A 20273-nucleotide genomic window follows, 5' to 3' on the forward strand; every position below is an offset into this window, starting at 1 on the left:
AAAAAAAATCAGAAAAACTTAATGACCTCAATAGAAAATTATTAGGGAGGATAGTAGATTGAAACAGGCATTATTATTACTGTGTGGATATACATGAATGCATGATCAATGTGATTCTGCAACCTGTATACTCAGAAAATTGAGATATTATATCCCATCTGATTCAAATGTATGATATGTAAAGGTAATTGTACTGTCATGTGTAACTAATTAAAACAAATTAAAAAAAGAAAACATACATCACAAAAAAGAAAACTATTATGCAGTTAAAACAGGATATCCATATAGAGTTCTATCCACTTTATTTTATCACTGATTTCAAATCTCTCCTCAGAGAGTATGTTTTTACTGATTTTCAGAATTGACATATTGAACCTAAAGAAATAAAAATTATTTTAAAAGGCATCTTGTTCCAAAAGCCTATTGCTCTTGGAAATGGTAGGGGAAATGGTAACAGAGAAGTGAAAATGAGTGGAAGAAAATGAATAGGTTTCATGGCCTGGATGGGAGCATAGATGGAACTTGGGAGATGAGAAATGCTTATGAGCCAAAAAGGTTTCAGGGTGAGGGGTAAATGCAGAGGAAGAGACAATGTGGGAGTGGGTTGGGAGGTGGGGGACTGCTGCTGAGCAAATATGATCTACTATAGAAAATGATAGAAACAGGTTACAAAATTCATAGTTTGTGTTTTTTTCATCAACATTCGATGTGAATTTCTAAATTATATTTTCCTTATTGAATGTTTGATTAGGAAATGCATCTACAACCACAACTGTGATAGACAGCAAAAATGGATCTGTGCCCAAATCCCCTGGAAAAGTGCTGAAGAGGACAGTCACAGAAGACATAGTGACGACATTCAGCTCACCTGCAGCCTGGCTTCTGGTCATTGCTCTGATAATAACCTGGTCAGCTGTTGCCGTTGTTATGTTCGATTTAGTTGATTACAAGAACTTTTCAGGTAAGATCCAGGAGGTTTGACTTTTAAATTAAAAGAAAAAAAAATGTTCTCCCTAGTTGTGGCTTTGTTTCTCTGCATTCCATCCTGTATCCTGCCAGTGTGATTGAAGGTCACTGAAGTCAGTTTTCTTCTCTTTTCCTCCTGTTGTCTTCCTTTGTCTGTTCTGCTTTCAGGGCTGAATAAAGGCTGACTAATGCAGCTTTGTAAAGATAAGTATTAAAAAGCTTTAGTGGAGATTGAGTTTTGGAACTGATACTTCATCAAGTACCAATAAAGACTAATTTGTAGATTTTACACTTGGTAATAAAAAACTAAACCAAACAAAAAAGATTTTGGACAAGTGAAAAGTAAAGTATTTCTTTTGCTTTAGTCATCCAGTCCCACGTTTCATTTGTAGACATGCTCCTTCTTCCTCCCAGCAAACCATCGTCTTTTGAGTTCCTGAAAATAAAGAATGTTAGAAGGATTTTCTTGGCATTAGCTTGTAATGAGATACTACATCTTGAGCGTCCATATGTTCTTATGAATTTGGAGTAAAATAGGAATAATACAAGTTAGAAAGGGAAGATGTTCATTGTGATCTGTTCAATCCCTGAGCACCTCATTCATCTTTTCGTTCCAGAACTTTTTCTTAATTTATATTTACCTAGTTCCACATTTGCTACCCCAAGTTGACTGTGAGTTCCTGGAGGAAAGGAATAGGTGTGGTGTTCAATAACTATTTCACAAGTAGATGGATGAATTATGCACATCCCTTTTATCACAAGCAAAAGAATTTCATTAATCAATTGAGGTGCTTTCTTATATGTGTACTCTTCCTTCCCTTATTTTCCTTTTTCCAGTAGGAGTAGACTCAGTAGAACCCAGAGACTCTAAGTTCAACTAAAAAACTCTATATTCAGAGATATGCAGGCTTCTCATTTTAAATTTCACTGATTCAACAATTATTTATCAAGTTTTTACATAGTGTCAGGAAATGCCTGTGCCACAAATGTCAAAAGAAATACAACTTAAATATCATGAATGTATAGAACTCTATTATTTGAGTTTATGAGATGAAGGTATGACTTGGATGACTTCTCCCAGGTATACCATTCACAGTTGGACTATAGGTGGGCCTTGTCTAGCAAGCAAAGATAAGTCTCATAATGTCAACCAAAGCAGAAGAGCAATTTATCCAGGTACATGAATTTCTGCTTTAATCAGGCAATACTTTTTTGTGTTCTGTCATGTAGACTCTTAAAGAATTTACAATTGAAATGGCTATAATATAAAATTATGACCTTGATATTTTAAGTGAGAAATGCTTGGTAACAATGTGATACTTTAGGAAATTCCATTCTCTTTGAGCCTGTACCAACTGTAGTGTTTTACCTCTCATTTCCTTTTTTTAAAAAAAATCATTTATTTAAATTTTAGAACCACATATGATTGTAAAATATAGTTTTTTTCTTTCTTACAATAGACATGTATGAGTGGCATGTAAATGTCATCTTTGCAAGTTAATGATTTTATGAGAACACTATGGAAATTAGCACTGAAAGACATTTGTTTTTATTTTATAAAATGCAGTTACCTACAATTATAGTTTCAGACTAGAGTATTAAAATGTAAGACATATTTTCCATTGGACCACTATAATTAGGTGCAATGGATAATACCTAGGTTACTGGCATTTTATCTGACAGGGAAAAGTAGAGCTGTGTTATTGACACTTCATCTTGTCTTTCATAAGTGTTTATTAAGCACATCTTTTATGTAAGGCCTCCTTTTTCAGGTTCCCATATTTATTAATGACATAACTATCAATCCATTACCCACAAAAGGAACCTTAAATCACTTTTTAAGTCTCCTTGGATGCTGAGCAGTCAACATAGTCAAAGACCATGTGCTTACATGGCTCTTAAATTTGGCTTTCTCCTCTCATTACCATATCACCATTACAATACTTCATGCATTCATTCTCTTTGGAGGGCACTCATGTCATTTCTTCTTAGCTCCTTCATCTTCTCTGTATCCACCCAATTGCTCTAAAGACATCTTCATAAAACGCACATTTGATCAATTAAGATATTTTCTATTGCTTAAGTATAATGAACTCCTTGGCATGAAATTCAAGTCCTTGGCTTAGCTCTTAATTTTTATTTTGTAAGTCAGCATATGTACCCTGTTTTTCAACCATGTTTCCTTCTGCTTTTCCCTGTTGGTCCCAGGAAACAAACTCTCATTCCTTCCTAACTTTGCTCATACCATTTCTCCCACTCCAACTCCCAGTAGAGCAGAAAGAATAATAGTTAATAGCTAAGACTAGAAGTCTGATGCTTCATTTCCTTGGTATAAATTTATACTTTAGTATTTGCTAGCTCTGTGATATTGGGGACATTATCCTCTCTTTGCCTTAGTTTGTTCTTCTATAAAGTAGGATTTCAAATAGTACTTATGCAGTAGGATTGTTAAGAGAATTATATGATGGAATATATTTGAAATGCTTACAATAGAACCTGATTTATCATAAGTACTGTTATAGTGTGAATATTGATAATACTAGGAGTAGAGACTCATTCCTCAATATTCCTTCTGAGAATGTTTACTAATACTTCAAGAACCATCCTTCTTCTGTAAAGCATTCTGAGATTCATAAGAAAAATGCACTGTACCTTATGGGCAACTGTATTAAGAGCAATTAACACCCTGTATTCTAAACCTTTGTTGACTTGCCCTTCTCACTCAGAAACATAAACTTATCTAAGAAAGGACTGTTTTTATCTCTGTATGAAAGTGCCAGCCAACATAGTAAGTTTCTGAAATTCATTGATAAGAGTAAATAATGCTAACATTTTGATTTTGAAACAATTTCTTATATTTCACAAAGAAGCATATTTATATAATTTTATTTTATTTAATTCAGCAGCTTTTGAACAACCTTAAAAATTAACAAAGCAAATATAATGATATTGGAATGAATAAAATAAATGCTTATGAAGTGAGATTTTATTGGTCACATTTTATAGAACAATTTATATGCATACTAAATTACTTCAAAAAGTAAGTGGTTAAAACAACAACAAATATTTATTATTTCATATGGTATCTATGGGTCAGTAATTTGAAAATGCATTGGGTGGTATTGCCTTAGGTTTTGTCTTGAGATTGCAGTGAAGCTATCAGTTGGGGCGGCAGTTAACTGAAAGGTTGACATGAGTGGTGGAATATTTGCAGGACATCTTACTTGGTTGTTAAATCAATGCTGGTGTGTCCATGCACAAGGCAGATGGCTTTACCCAAAGTGAGAGATATAAGAGAACAAAGCAGAAGCCAGAGCTCTTATGACCTAGACTTGGAAATCCCAGAATTTCATTTCTGCAAAATCCTTTGGGTGACACAAGCAAATCCTATTCAGTTTTGGAAGAAACTACATAGGAGTGAGAACACCAGGAGACAAAGATCAGTGGGTACAATTTTGGAATCTTGTTACCATATGTTTCATTCTCATAAAAAGTTATATTGCAAAAGAATACAACTTAATATAAATAATTATGGGTACCTATATTAAGAGCAATTAACACACTATATCCTAAACCTTTGTTGACTTTCCCATCTCACTCAGAAACATAAACTTATCTAAGAAAGGACTATTTTTATCTCTGTATGAAAGTGCCAGTAAACATAGTAAATTTTCTGAAATGCATTGGTAAGAGTGAATAATGCTAACATTTCGATTTTGAAATAATTTCTTTTATTATACAAAGAAGAATATTTATATAATTTTATTTTGTTATACTCTAGTTGACAATAAGTATGTTAATTACAACAGATTCAGAAGAATATGATGTGTTAGAATGACTGGCATCATGAGGCTATATTTAGGATGATAAAAATTCAGGAATGGATTTGAAATGAAAAAAAAATCACAAAGCTTTAAATTTTAAAGGAAAATATATAAATTCTTCAAATAAGAAATTCAAATACATTTAGCTCATTAAAATTTAAATAATCAATTCTGAAGCCAAAAGTATATATATTCAAAGATTCAGTGGAATTATAATATAAAACCTTTACTTTATATTCATTTTATGTGGATGGGATACATTCTCTGATATGAAAATCTAATCCCATTTATTCATTTAGTAAGGTCTAAACTATCTTGTTTATGTCAGTTCTTCCAGAAAAGGATATTTACTTCAATAACAGTTTCAACATGTAAATGGTACTCTAATTCTTTTTGGGAGGGGGGGTTGGGGGTGGGGGTAGGGGTGAGAGACAGGGATTGAACTCAGGGGTCGTCCACTGAGCCACAGTCCTATTTTGCATTTTATTTACAAGACCCTGTCATGTCTCACAGAGTTACTTAGCACCTTGTTTTTGCTGAGGCTGGCTTTGAACTCATGATCCTGCTGCCTTCTCAGCCTCTGGAGCTGGCTGGGTTTACAGGCATGAGTCACCATGCCTGGCTCTTGTGTTTTTAATGTTAATTTTAGTGGATATGATTAAGAATATTACTGGGGATTAATATTGTCATCATGATGAGTTTTTGGACCACCTAATAGATTTTGAATGTAATTGCTAATGTTTTAAAAGGAAATCCAACAGGATAAGGAAGCATGGCTGGAGGTGATCCTAAATACTAGAGAGTCAGAGCAGCAGTCCCTGTGTCTTGATTTTCTCTTTGATGCTTTTATAAAAGTAGATAAATACTATGAAGCCATTATAAAGTTGTTTATAGATAAATGAAAATTTATTTTTGTAAGCACATTCTGTTCTGGATTGAGAGAAATGAGTCTCCTTTGGGAAACCTTCACAATTCCTTGTTTTCAGCATTTGATCTGATTTAGACAAGTCTTATCTACTTGTGGAATGTGTAGAAGGGACTTCTTTCAGAAGTCTCAGTTTCATTTTATACCTCTGTTACCTACAAGCTAACCTGACTAGCAATGTGTTTTTCTGTGTCTTTGAAATGGGGATAGCACCTTGCTTTCTGTATTGTGAAATTAGTGAGTTTGATTTTTCTTAATAAGACAAATTTTAGGGCACTAAATAAACAGACTGGAAAAGATATTTCACCTACCCTTCATTTCTTACTAAGTATAACAGTGAAACAATATTCAGATAACACTCTTGTGCATTTCTCAGCGTTTGCTCAGAGCAGCAGAACAACTGTGAGTGATTAAATGATCTGTGTAAGGCTGTGGCAATGCCCTGGAGCTTAGTCAAAAGTCAGCAGGCTGGAAGTTGGGAAGAGGAAGGGCAGATGGACACAGAATAAGGAAGACTAAGGACAAATCATAACCCTCATTTGTTTCTCACCATCTCAAATTTTGATGATGTGGATGAGTTGCAGGATAAATTGGTGTCCTTCAGTACGGCATTGCAAATGCACCTGGCCAGGATTTGGCCCAAAGGATGCCCAAAGAAGACTGCCAGTGGGAGCTGAAAAATAAGAAGCAGGGGTTGCCAAACAAGGATGGAAAGCATATCAGCAATAATGTATATGGCTGCAAAAACACCTGCCCTAAACCAAGCTTCAGAGAATAAATAGCTTTATTGTTTCATTTCTGCCTCCAAAAGTCCACACAAAATTCTCTTATGTCCAACAATTACCCTGAAAACTTGCATTTAAGGGAATTGTGGGACATGTAGTATATGTTTACTGATTTAACAGCATACATGGGCTCCCCTTTTGACAACTATATAATTTAATATTCAAAATAGGATGCTTATGGGAATGAAATGGAGAGCTGTTAGGATTTACCATGCATCACAGATCAGATGTATGATCACCCTAACATTATCCACACTGCCTTTGCTTTTCTCGAGGAAAATGATTGCTTTCAGAAATCAATGGGGGCAGAGCAAGTTACTTTCTTAATAACTGAGGTTAAGGGTTCTTAAGGATTGCCAGAGTCTGGTCTTCACTCCTCTGTGGACTAAGCCAGCTTCATTCCAGGAAGCAGCAAGGTTCATTGATAATTTATAATTTTAAAGACTAGGATTTGTGAGATTTGGCTGAAATTTCTTACAAATCTCTTCTGCTTTGTTTACGAAGGGACATGTTTGTCTGTAAACAATAAGTACAAACAAATAAGACTTCTAAAATAATTACTAAAAAACAATGACATTGGAGGATGTTATTGATTTTCCTCTAGGCCAGAATATACAGGAATACATTTTAATAACTATTAGCCTTTCTTGTTTCAGAGTGAGGGCCATAGCACCCTCATTCATAATAAGGAAAAGTCACAATATGGTTGTAAGAGGGTGTCTCAATGTAAGTTTGGTAACTTTTGCAAGCATTCCACAAAACATACTTATTTCAAAAACAGTTTTGACATTATTAGAATAAAATAAATCTATATAGAACATACATACCTGTCACATAGGACGCACTCATTAAATCTAACTTGAATTTGAATCCTATTAAGAGGAAGTAAGATCAGTAATCTGAGAAGAAAGATGGCAAGGACATGATGGTAGGAAGCATCAATTTCTTATGAAAGTCTTGCAGACATCTCCTGATGTGCCTTTTAAATAGATTTTCTAATGAGGTGTGCCATTTATCTACTGCTCTTGGAAATTAATTTCCCTGATTTTTTTTTCTTTTCTTGGCACTTTTCCCAGTTAAGCAGGTGCACTGTTTGTCAGGCTGAGTTTAGCAGAGTAAAATCATTTAGGGAAATCCCAAGTCAGTCTAAAAGTACAATTTTAATATTTATCTATTTATCATCTATCTATTCCTCTATATATCCAGGTGTGGGTATGTGCTGTATGTATAAATATGTTATTACATTTTAGGAGATTTGGGAGATTGAGACTAAAGGCAATGTTTTAAACACCATCAGTTCTCCTGTGTACTAAGTTTTCAAGAGTTGTTGACATTTTGTGTGCTTCTTCCTCTAATTTAAGTCTTATCTCAAATTCCACATTTTCTGTTCAATGTCCCAGGCTATTTTGTCTTCTTGGTTTCTACACTTAAAAGGATGCTTTGTATTACCCAGTTCTAGTTTGCTTATGAGTACCTTAAGGAAGCACAGAGTTTTGTAGTACAATGATTCCCAGACCCTAATAGAGGTTATTTATCCTTTATCAAGTGAGAAAAAGGCTAATGAAAAACTATTCATTTTAAAGAAGTGTTCTTCATTCTTAGATTATATTGTTTCTAAATTTTAAATATTAAATTCTCTTTTGAAATTATAATTATAAATTATAAACCAGATGTCATTTTATTTTACAAAATAAAAAGTTAGCCACTCTATGTCAGGCTCCCAGGTTTTTGCTGGTGATAGGTTTTGGGGTCAAAAAGACCCAATAGTCTGAAATCAATATTCTTTACCATTCATGTGAACCATTGTTCAATGTTCAAGTTCATCCATTAGCAAATTAAATCTTATAGTGAGATTTATCAATTTATACTTACAGATAAAAACAATTATAAAATTTAAAATTTGTTCTAAATATTGACCATTCTTTTGTCTAAGACCAACTACAAATCTTTTAACATTCTGTTTAAATTCACTTATTTAGATAAACTTTTCTAGAATGTCTAGGGAAAATCAAGTCTGTCTGTTGTAAGTTCTCATTATGTTACTTGCTGCTTACACAGAGATCTTCTTACAAGTTGCATATGTTTAATATGTGAAATACAATTCTTCTCCACTGATCCATTAGTTTCATTTTAAAAATGTTTTTTTGTTTTTAACTTCCTTTATTTTTCTAGTACTTAACAATGTTGAGCAGAATCTATAAACTTAATAAACAATTAAATAAACAAATAAGTAAATGAATAAAGAAAAAGTGATAGTGCTATGATTCACACCAAAGATAAATAGAGAAGATAATGCTAAGTAAAGTTAGCCAATCCCACAAAACCAAATGCCGAATGTTTTCCTTGATATAAAGAAATTGATTAATATGGGGATAGGGAGGGGGAGCATTGGAGGAATAGATGAACTCTAGATAGGGTAGAGGGGTGGGAGGGAAAGGGAAGGGGCATGGGGTAATGAATGATGGTTGAATGTGATGATCATTATTGTCCAAAGTACATGTATGAGGACACAAATTAGTATGAGTATACTATGTATACAACCAAAGATATGAAAAATTGAGCTCTATATATGTAATAAGAGTTGTAATGCAGTCCATTGTTATATCTATATCTATTTATATGTATATATATATATATATATATATATATATATATATATATATATATATTCAGAGATTTATATATATTAAAATAAAGGTAAAAAAAATTGTCTGATTGGACCATAAGCATTTCAAAGGTGAGAATTGTTTTACTTATCCTAATGTTCCCGTTGCATTACTTACTCCCTGGCATGTTCAATAAAATTTGTAAGATCGAAACCAAATTGTACACACACACACACACGCACACACACACAGGATAAGCAAGGAAATAAGCAAAATTACAGAACACTAATAAAAACTGAAGATCACAAGTATTTAAAGACCAGAAAAAAAGTAGCTAAACACAGGCTCAGGGAAGGTTAGAATTCCGATTTCATCATTAAGCATCTGTGTAAACTTGGGCAAATCATTTCTCTGCTCTTTAGTTTCCTCCTCTGTAGGTAGTGGTGGTACCTGCTTCATATGGGTCCTATGACCAATGAATAAGTAAATACAAATAAAATCCTTGGAATGTTGAGTGGCACACAGTAGTTGTGAGATAAATTGTAGCTAGTTTTATTTTAATTTAATGGGCTTGATTTTAAGTATATTTCAATGCTTCAAAAAGGCAGGGAAATGCTAGAGTAACTGGTCCTGATTTTTTGGATAGCTATGTCAGAGAGAAGTTCTAATTTCTAAGACATGCCTTGGGGAAGAGGAATTCTAATTTCTAATTGTTGTGGCCTCCCTTGATGGAGAAAGGGGAGCAGCAGAAAGAAAGGCAAGAGAAGGTCCAAAAGTTCTTGCTTCTGAGACCCCTTTCCTTCTGTTCCAAGTCTGTAATATGCCAAGAAGCTTGCTTGGCTGTACCATCTTCTGAACACCAATTTTATTTGTATTTATTTAATAAAAGGAAAGCAACTTAGTTTTAATTAATATAACAACCTACTCTAAACATACTTATTAATAAAAAGCATAATACGAATCTCCAATTTACATATAGATACTTGATGTGGCTAAAAAGAGCCAAAAGTTGTTTGGAATATAAAATGCCCTTTATTTGACATGGGTCTAGCTCCAGTTGGCTGGAAATTTTCCAGGTTTAAACATCTGTAACATAATTTTGCCAGTAAAAATTGGTGAATTGGGGTCATATTGAGAAGGAGAGGTGAAGTGTACTCTATTAGCATTCAGCAATGTTGCTTATTGCCTCAAAAAGTAACAGTTGAGTTACAGCAAAAGAACAACTTAGAAATGTTGTCCTAAAACTATTAAATAGTGAAATAACTGTGTAATTTTAACTAAGAATGCTTGTGTTTAATTTTATTAGGTTCCACACAAGTGCACACTTCTAAACCACTAAAGTCAGCTAATAGTAAAGATGAGTATGAGAAAATTTCAATTGAAAAAGTTGTGAAAAAGCTGGGGGAAAGTGCCCAGGCCTCAGATGTTGAAAGCAAGGATGGGAGCTACAGAAGAGCTATTCAAATGTAGATTAGAAAAGTGACAGTCATTTCCTTCTTCAGTCAATAAAACAATTAGCTCACTAAAAGTGTTTTAAATCAGGATCCTAGTTTTTCTTTGGTTTAAAAGCTTCTAAGTATACAACATCTGCAAGTATTTCATTTTTTTTTCAAAATCACAGATCAAATGAATTTCATCTTTTAGAATCCAATATACTTCAGAAGCTTTGCACCCCCCATTTTATATGTTGTTTCATTTTCCACAGGATAGTCTATTTGGGTTTCTATGACAAAATACTCAAACTGGGTAGCTTATAGACAGAACTAACTTTTTTCTCACTGTTCTGGAGTCTGAGAAGTCCAAGATCTAGGTGCCAGCAGGTATGGAGTCTGATGTGAGTGGACTTTCTGGCTGATCAATTATAGATACTTGACATGGCTAAAAAGAGTCTTACTATTTTCTCACGTGGTGGAAAGGGTACCTGCATTTATAAAATGATTTTAAAATTTTTGTCTAACTTATTAAGGTGCTAATCTCATTCCCAAAATGTTCTTCCCTCATGACAGAAGCCTTCCAAGGTCCCAGCTTCAAGTAACCCCTTAGGAATTGGGATTTCAACACATGAATTTTACAGGAATACAAATGTATTGAAAACAGAACTCAACCTAAAGAAGGAGGTCAATGTACTCTAATATAGAGAATATCCAAAAGATGGAGGGAAGGAGAGAAGGAAGGATGGAAAAGATGGAGAGACGGAGGCTGATGGAGAGACAGAAGGACTGAGGCTGAGGGAGGACCTGGAGAGGAAGAGGGAGAGATAGACAATAGCAGAATATATCAGTTATTGCCTCATGAAGGTTTGAATTTTAAAAAAGGCTTATTACTCTTAAGGGAATGTCTGGGTATGAATGAGGGGAAATAGCCCCAAGAAGGTGTATTTTAAAGGTTGTCACATCAAGTATCATCTCTCTTCTGTCTTTAAAATCTCCCCCATTTTCTCCTCCCCTTAACATGCTTATGTATTTTCTATCTTGGACAAACCAATTTCTTTTACCTCCCTATATCCATTTTTATCTAAAGCCATTTTTGTTTCTGTTCCTCTAGCCAAACCCCTCTACTATGAAAGGATGGGACACTGTTCCTTCATTCCACCAAACTGTATCAAACATCACCTCTTCATTAATAAATGGAGACATATTTAGCTTCCTTATCTTGATTATACTTTACAGCATTGGAAAATTGATCACCAGCTGTTTCTTAAAGCCTAGCTTCTTATGATTTTGAGAACTCTCTTTTTACATCATTAGCTTCTTGATCCTGTTAGATAACATTGTCCTAGTCCATTGCTGGAGCTGTCATGGCTGCACACTCTATACAAGTGGTGAGCAGTATGCTGGAATGGGCCCTCTCTAGCCTGCTCCTCTGGCTGTGTAGCTCTCAACCTAATATCAGGATCATTAATATTGCCATATATTAATATTTAGAGTCTGACAGCAGGAACACACTCCTAAACAATTAAGGACATATGGTAAGGTTTAAGAATATCTCATATTCTAGCCAGGCGCACTGGCTCACACCTGTAATCCCAGGTGGCTGAGGCAAGAGGATCATGAGTGCAAAGCCAGGGCAAGGCACTAAGCAACTCAATGAGACCCTATCTCTAAATAAAACACAAAATAGGACTGGGAATGTGGTCAGTGGCCAAGTGACCCTGAGTTCAATCCCTGGTACCCCCCAAATAAATAAATAAACAAATAAATAAATAGGAATATCTCATATTCTCCCCATGGGAGTCACTAAAGTTATTTCTATTTTGAAGGTAAAATTCAGCTCAAGAATTTTTATTTTCTCTTAATTTATCTACTTGACAGGAAGTTTGCTCATAACTGACCTCCACACATAATGACTTCCAATCCCACTTCATTCATCCCAATCTCTCCTTAATTTTTTTTAATTGTGTAAGGTCATTCAATTGAAGCATTAAACTCAAAATTCCTAACTGAGCTAATTGCATTTCTTTCCAGGACTGCCTCCTACATTTCAAACATTCATCACACTGTTTTTTTTTTTTTTTTTTTTTTTTTCTCATTTTCCCCTTTGTCTTTTCTTTTCTTTTATTTTTTTGTAGAAATACTTCACATGAGATCTGACCTCTTCCAGGTTCTTAAGTATACAGTACAGAACTGTTGACTATAGGTACAATTTTGTGTAGCAAGGTACTAGAATGTCTTCACTTTTCTACAACTGAAACTTTAGGCCCTGGTTTATAATTACCCATTTCCCCCTACTCACAGTCCCTTAAAACCAAAATTCTATAAATTTGACTCTTCTAGAAACCACATATAAGTGGAATCCGACAGTATTTGTCTTGCTCTACTGTTATTTTAAGTCAGAAACACAGCACTCCTGTACTTTCCTATTTACCCAAGGACCAATGAGTATTGCGGGGTGGAAAAAGACCCATTCTCTTTGTTAAGCACCTATTGATCTTGTGCTCTTTATCTTATATCCTGAACTTCTGTCTTAGTTTACCCAACATTGTTACAGCAGCCATCTTCTTTCAAATGTTTGTATCATTTCTTTGCCGCCTTTCTCATTTGGAAGCATGATGACTAAAAATCACAAATCTTTATTCATTCTTTTTCTATTTAAAGTTATAGACATCTCTCTTAAATATGGATATGTATGTGAAATAATAAAAGGAAAAAACAAAAGTTAACAAAATGAAATAACTTTAAAGAGAAGAAAAGAGCAGTATAGATAGCTAAATTTCTTTTAATGTGTTCTCTTACATGGTGTTGATTTAAGGACTTAGTCAATGTTTCTTATAACTTCAAACAAAAATGCAGGAAGAAAAATAAAACTAATCATTCTGTTTTTAAGAACCAGGATTGCTGGGCATGGTAGAGCATACCTGTAATCCCAGTGGCTCTGGACACTGAGTCAGGACGATTGCAAATTCAGAGCCTGTCTCAGCAAAAGTGAGGAGCTAAGTAACTCAGTGAGACCCTGTCTCTAAATAAAATGCAAAAAAAAAAAAAAAAAATAGGGCTGAGGATGTGGTTTAGTTGTCAAGTGCCCCTCGGTTCAATCCTGGGTACCCCCTCCCCAAATAAGATTTTCAACATAAGAGAAAGGGATGTAAGAATAGAAGAAATTAAGAGGAAATCTGTGCTCTTATGTTTTATTTGGAAATAGAGTAAATATATGGCTTTTTGGAATTTCGTATTTCCTGGCTCTATATAAAAGTTTAGAAGCAATGGCAATTCAATGCAATGAGTATGTTTGTTGAATGCTTTGATTTCAAAATACCATTTTTCAATAAATAAAAGGAGCAAGGATTCCCTTAAGAATTGGCCAATTTCTGATTTGGTGCAAGAAAGAAGCAAAATTTACTTTAGACTTTCTATGTTATTTTGTATTAGTTTACATTATCAAGAAACTGTCAAAAATCTTAATGGAATAGCTATGGATGGTAATGTATCCAGTGATCTGGGATAAAGAATTTATGTATCTAGGATCTACTTTTAAATATCAGGCAAACTAGAAAAAGGAAATAAGAACCTAAGGGAAGGGGGAAAATAAAATAGCAAAATATTGATGCTTAATGAAACTAGGTAAGGTGAATTTGTATTCACTTTTGCTAAGACAGAACTGCATTTACAGTATTCTTTCTCTTGAATAATTCTGGGTTAGGGTGAGCAAGAGGAATTACCATGTGCTAGATTTGGAAGACAGAAGGCAAACGGACATGCATATTTTACCCTTAGAAGGTCACTGCTGGCATGTTATAGTTGATCTCTTGGCTCACCTTGTTGGCATGGGACAATAGCTGTGTCTGCAGCAATGCTAGCTCCTGTCAGATCTTCTGCAGTCTTCTCCAACTCCTGGCACAGGTGTATATTTAGCTCCATGAAGAAGGGCAGCATCTTCTCCCAGAAATCTCTACCATCTCTTAAGATGGAGCCCCAGAAGTCAGAGGACTATTGCAGTCTCCATCCAGTTTATCCTCCTGGATTTTAGCCCATCCTTCCCTGGTCCCAAAGTTGCCTTGCTTCTCCACTCCCCTTCCCCCACCCCCAGGGCTGCTGCTTCATGCCCAATGTCACATGCAGAAGTCTAAACTGCTCTTAAAACTTCATCATTTACATACTGTCAAATCCATACAATATAATCCTTATTGTCTGTCATTCCTAGTGACTCTGCTTTTCTGATCCAACTCTGAATGATACTCTAGGAGATATTGGATTCTCTATAACATTGTCTCTACTGTGTATATTTGAAAAAAAACATTTAAATAGTCAAAATAAAATAATTATATATCTTGAAATACAGGAACCTTTAAATTCTAGTTGTGTTTAACACAAATCTCTCTTTTCTTCTCTCCTTTCTTTTCTTTATTCTCTCTCTCTCTCTCTCTCTCTCTCTCTCTCTCTCTCTCTCTCTCTCTCTCCTTCTTTGCTTCAAATCTAAATTAGAAGTTCCCCCAACTAACCTTATCTATTATTGAGAAATCTGTACCACCCCAAAGCAAAATGAGAAAGACTGTTAATATGTAAGACATTTTTTTCATAATGCTAAATGCTTGAAAAATTAACCTTAACATTATACTCCCCCTAATATTTTTTCTATTCTCTATTAAATGATGATTTATTTCTTTTTAATACCCTGCATGACAAACTAAAGAGTTGTTATTGTTATGTAGATAACCAAACTTTATTTGGTAATCTTTGTATTATTCCTGTCATTTAACATTTTCTCTGAAGCAGTGATTAAATTGCTCTTGCCTCCTCCCTATTGTCAATTTTTAAAATCCTCCTGCAGATTTTTCAAGACTGATATTAAATATTTACTTTTCTGAAAAATTTTCCAGGTTTCCTCTAATTTGATTTGGCTTACTTTCTCCTCTACCACAATATTGTATCTTTTCACATTGTAATGTTCCTGCTATATTGTAATTCTATAGTTTGTGAGTTCTTTATACAAACAAACAAACAAACAATTTCTGTTTTTTTTTTTTTCTCTACCCATTTAATGAAAGTAATTTTTTCAGGAGTGGATGTTAAATATAACTTTTAGGTTATTCCTAGTTCTTATAGAACAGGGAAAATAACTGTATGTTAATTAAGATTTTTTATGAAATTGATCTTCATAGTGAGGTTAAAATTAGAACTACTTGGGGAATCTCATCAATCCAACTTTTTATTTCAGTGTGTTCTGAGGGTTGTTGCTTCCAAGTAAAGATAATCTACTTCAGGTATTTCAACCTCTGTATACAGTTATTATGTTAAAAATCTAGTTGATTGAAAATTCATTCAGAGACAATGGTTTTAAAGTTAACTCATTTTTGTAACTTAGTGTTGGTGATTGCATACAACTTATTGAATGTCCTTCCTTTAAAATGTAATGTCTGTTTTGAATATGGCAATAACATAATATTCAATAATTTAAAAGAACACATTTAAATATGTAAAAATGAAGTTTCATCTTGTTTCTCTTTACAGAAGCATCTTAAAGATTCTCTATATAAGCATTTAGCAAATTATAAATTCATAACTTAATAAATTATTCTGAAACTAATTAATCTACTATTTGTATTTTTACATAATCATGAAATGTTAAATAATTACAAAAATATTTTAAACTACATATTCAGTTTTAAAGAAATTTTACAATATAGCTTGAATTTCACCATTTGTTCAATGTAAAAATGCTTGATAAAAATATTATTTACTTTAAAGAAAATTACTTAATACATATGCTACAGCAATAGCATTTAATTTTCCATTTCTCTGTTTATTTATTATTATTACCTTTTCTCCTTCCAGGCTCTGTCTAGTCTGCTGAAATGAATACTTTAGTGTAAATAATCTGAAAGGGCAAATAGAAATAGATTAAAACAGAGGATCTCAAAAAATGAGATATCAAAAAAGATATCTCAAGATACTTCTTGTGTGGAAATGCTATTATTTAGTTATTACTTTAGGGCTATAAATTACTGGTATTTTGGTTACAATAGAAATCTATTTTCAGATGCCAAAATATCATGTCATTATATTTGGCTATCTTCTAATATCTTTTCTTAAAATCATGTCATTATATTTGGCTATATTCTAATATTCTTTTCTTAAAGAATATAATAGAAGAGAAGTAATTCCACTAGTGTACCTTTAGAAACTTCTACTGACAGAATATAAATTTATCTTTAGGCTTAGATATAGAGGAATAAAGTTGTTGGTTCAATAGTTTTTAAATTCTTAACTTTGAATGTGTTACTTATTTATCCAGTGTTTGCTTCATTTTTAATTTGAAATGAAATAAGTAATAAGAAAACAGAAGTCATAGGAGAGGAAAAAAAAAAAACAGTATTTGACTCTAAGATGTTGAAACCTTCATTGTGATGGTAAAAATTAAAGACAAGAGTTGTGACACCATTGAAATAACCTAATATGAGGAATGCCAATGATCCAACTTATAGGAAATTGTTTCCAGTTAGGTCAGACTGCACCTTAAAAACTGCACCAATAGCAAAATATTGAGTAAATATTACTTTGATGAAGACACCAAGTTGCATAGTAAATGCTAAAACAGATATTTCTGATTATTTTTTCATAATTACCTGTGCCTAGTATTGCCAATACTAGGAACTGCAGAGCCCAAAGATTCAGAACATTAAGTTCACTGTGAGTGCTTTTCATTTCAAATCTGTTCTGTTTAAAACATAATTAAATTAATTAGTATTTCTAGCTTTTATCCTTAGGAAATAGTTGACAGTTACAAAATTATAAAAGTTGCCAAGCTTCAAGCCCAAACTATTACATAAGCATTTGCATTATCTTAGCTATATTTCATTTCTTTTTGCAGTTCTAGGGATCAAATCTAGGGTTTCCTGCTCTACCACCGAGCTACATCAGCTGTGTTTCTGACTATAAGAAATACATTAACTCAGCAGAAACAATCATTGCTTTTGCATATATAGATACAACATTCAGATTTCAACATCTTTATGTTTTTCCTAACTGTGTTTCTTTTCTTCTCATTTTAGAGAGTAGGCAAGAATCAGCAAACACATTCAAAGCTCTGTTTTCCCACTGGAAAGATTCTAAGGAAACCTTTTTGCCCTCAAGACAAAGACAAATTTTGTGGTTATTCAAGCAAAAATTGTCATATAATTCAATGCATACTAAACGATGACACATAATTTGCTAAATTTTTCTTAACATGATGAAACTTTCACGAACAGAAGCAAAGATTTGTCTGTAACAAAAAGAAGAAACTAGTCACCTAAAATTATAATTGTTTAGGTGTAGAATGTTACCTCTCTATATTGCAAAACACTTTTCTTCACATGTCCAAATTAGAACAACCTAGATTGCAATGGTAAAACTATTCTTAATTATATTATGCTTGAGTTATTACACATGCTTAGTGCTTCGTAATTGTCTTGAAAGAAGGATCTGTATTTTTTAAATTTTAGTTAACTTCATAGTGTGTACAACTATGTACAAGGTACTCCTATCAGTATACATACAAGTTTACTTGTTCCTAGTTTAGGGAACATTTATGATATTTGAAGAGAGTTCTCACCTCATTTTAGATCCAGATATCTAGATCTGAATCTTTCCTGGGAAGTAAGGGGCAAGTGTCAGTTATTTCATGAGTCCTGATGAAAGGAGTGTGTGGATTTCATAGACCCTGCCAAGGTTGCATGCAAGGTCACAGTCAGTAAGCCATGGTAGGACATTATTTATAGCAGCTTACACTGTGCAGCACTGCCATATGTTTGAATTAAATGATTATAAAAATCAAATTTAATAATTAATTAACATTTACTAGATCCCTTGCTCTTACGTGCTCTACACTAAGGAATTTATACAGAATAAGTGAACACTAGTAAGCACCATCTGGTACAAGCAGAGATTCACAGGCAGGAGGAGAAGAAGACTTGGATATCCCTTTTCCCTTGCCATCCTGAGGGGAGGTGCATACTGGGCAGCGTTGTAGTGGGGGGTAAATCATTTGGGTACTCAGAGTTGTCTGAAGAGTCCCTGAAGAAATCCTGGACATATGAGTTGTACTATACTTGAAGATCCTGGGTAAAGGTAAATGCATGTGGAGGTCTCCTGTTGAGGGAGGGGACCTCACTGGCCCTACCCAGCAAAATGGGAGGACTCAAAGTCATTCAACAGGCAATCTTGCTTATTTCTCTACATTGACATTTTTTAGTTGCCAGGCAGTGTACTATGTGATTTTGATTTATTATCTCCTCCAATATTCATAATAGCCTTATGAGGTATAGTTATTCTTGCTGTCATTTTACAGTTCAGGAAACTGGAGCACAGAGCACTTTATTCTTGTTTCCACTATCTAATGCTGTTTTCTAGAACTGGATATATTATAAATTGGAATACAGAAAAGCATGAAGATAACAGGTATGAGAGATTGAGGTCTTGATGCAGAATACGTATTTTGGAAATGCAGAGGTGTCAATGCATTTTGTAGATATGACAAATTTAATCTCACTGTCACCTAGCTATCAGGTGGAGGAGACCTTAAAACTAGACAGAAGTTAGTGAAGCACTTGCCTTGGTATAAAATTTGAGGCCTCAGAAAATTTATTAAATTCAATAGATAATATTTTCATGCAATTTTTAAAATTTCAAAATTAATGGAAAAATCTGCAATGTACAAAATATTGAAATTTTACATAGAGGCAGTATCACCATTACTTGGTTTTCTGTTGTCTCTGGATCCAACAAATCTTGACATGGTGTTGGTAGGAAGATGAAGCTTGAATACACTCAGTGTAAACTTAGGGCCCAATTTGGAGATATTAATTGCTGTTGTTCTCAGGATATGAAAGATCAACAGGAGTTAAACAAAACTTAAAGAACATAAGGCTGATGGTCAAAGTAATAGGGCATAGAATTGATTCTTCAGGAGGAAAGCAGAGAAAATAGCTAATTTGATTATCATCGTAGAGTTTCATTATAAACTTTAGTATGTATAAAATTTGGCTCCAAAAAGCAGAGGACATATAAAAATCCTGTGTAACTTTAAACTTTTCTTGGTCTCTCTTGGCATTTTTTTTTTTATCAGTGCCAAAAATCCAATTACTGGCCACAGGTGACCTAGAGCCATTTCCACTGCATGCCGTGATACAATTTCCTATAAGAAATATAAGATATAATTAAGAGTGACCTGAACACTGGGAAACATTTCTTATCTCATGTAACAGAAGTGCTGAAGGTATGGTGATTCCAAGTCTGGATAATTCAGTGCCTCAGCATGTCATCACAGAGTTGATTCTTTTCATTTTTAACCTTTGCCTTCCTCAATGAGTCAGCTACACTCCTCATGGTTACAAGATGACTGCTGCAGCTCCAAGATTTATCATCCCATGGAACAAGGTCTGTCTTCCTGATTTTAAGAGCAAGAAATTTACTTCTAGAATCTGCCCACCCAAAATCTTACTCTGAAACAAAGTTTGAATTCACGTTTTATTGTTTGATTGATAGCATATAACAGAATAGTTGAGTCTTACTTTAAGAGTACAAATCAGGCTCCTTCACTTGCTAGGTATGTAAACATGGGTATCTGTTCTTTGTGTTTCAGTTTCCCTATATTTATCAAAGGAATAAAATAATATACCCACTTCATTAGGTTATTGAAAGAAAAAGTGAGTTACTGTATGCAAAATTCTTAGAATGATGTGTGGTTACTATTA

At 33.8% G+C, this 20273-nt stretch overlaps 1 protein-coding gene across 1 annotated transcript in view; it reads left to right on the forward strand.

Moving 5' to 3' along the window:
- The first annotated feature begins 481 nt into the window (after positions 1–481).
- Positions 482–20273, forward strand: part of Trdn (triadin) — a 110821-nt gene continuing 91029 nt past the window's right edge. Inside the window, exons 1-2 of the mRNA XM_071613793.1 lie at positions 482–563; positions 752–961. Coding sequence (XP_071469894.1) covers positions 482–563; positions 752–961 — 292 coding nt within the window. The remainder of the gene's footprint in view (positions 564–751; positions 962–20273) is intronic.

Source organism: Marmota flaviventris, chromosome 6 (assembly GCF_047511675.1).
Source record: "Marmota flaviventris isolate mMarFla1 chromosome 6, mMarFla1.hap1, whole genome shotgun sequence".
NCBI lineage: Eukaryota > Metazoa > Chordata > Mammalia > Rodentia > Sciuridae > Marmota > Marmota flaviventris.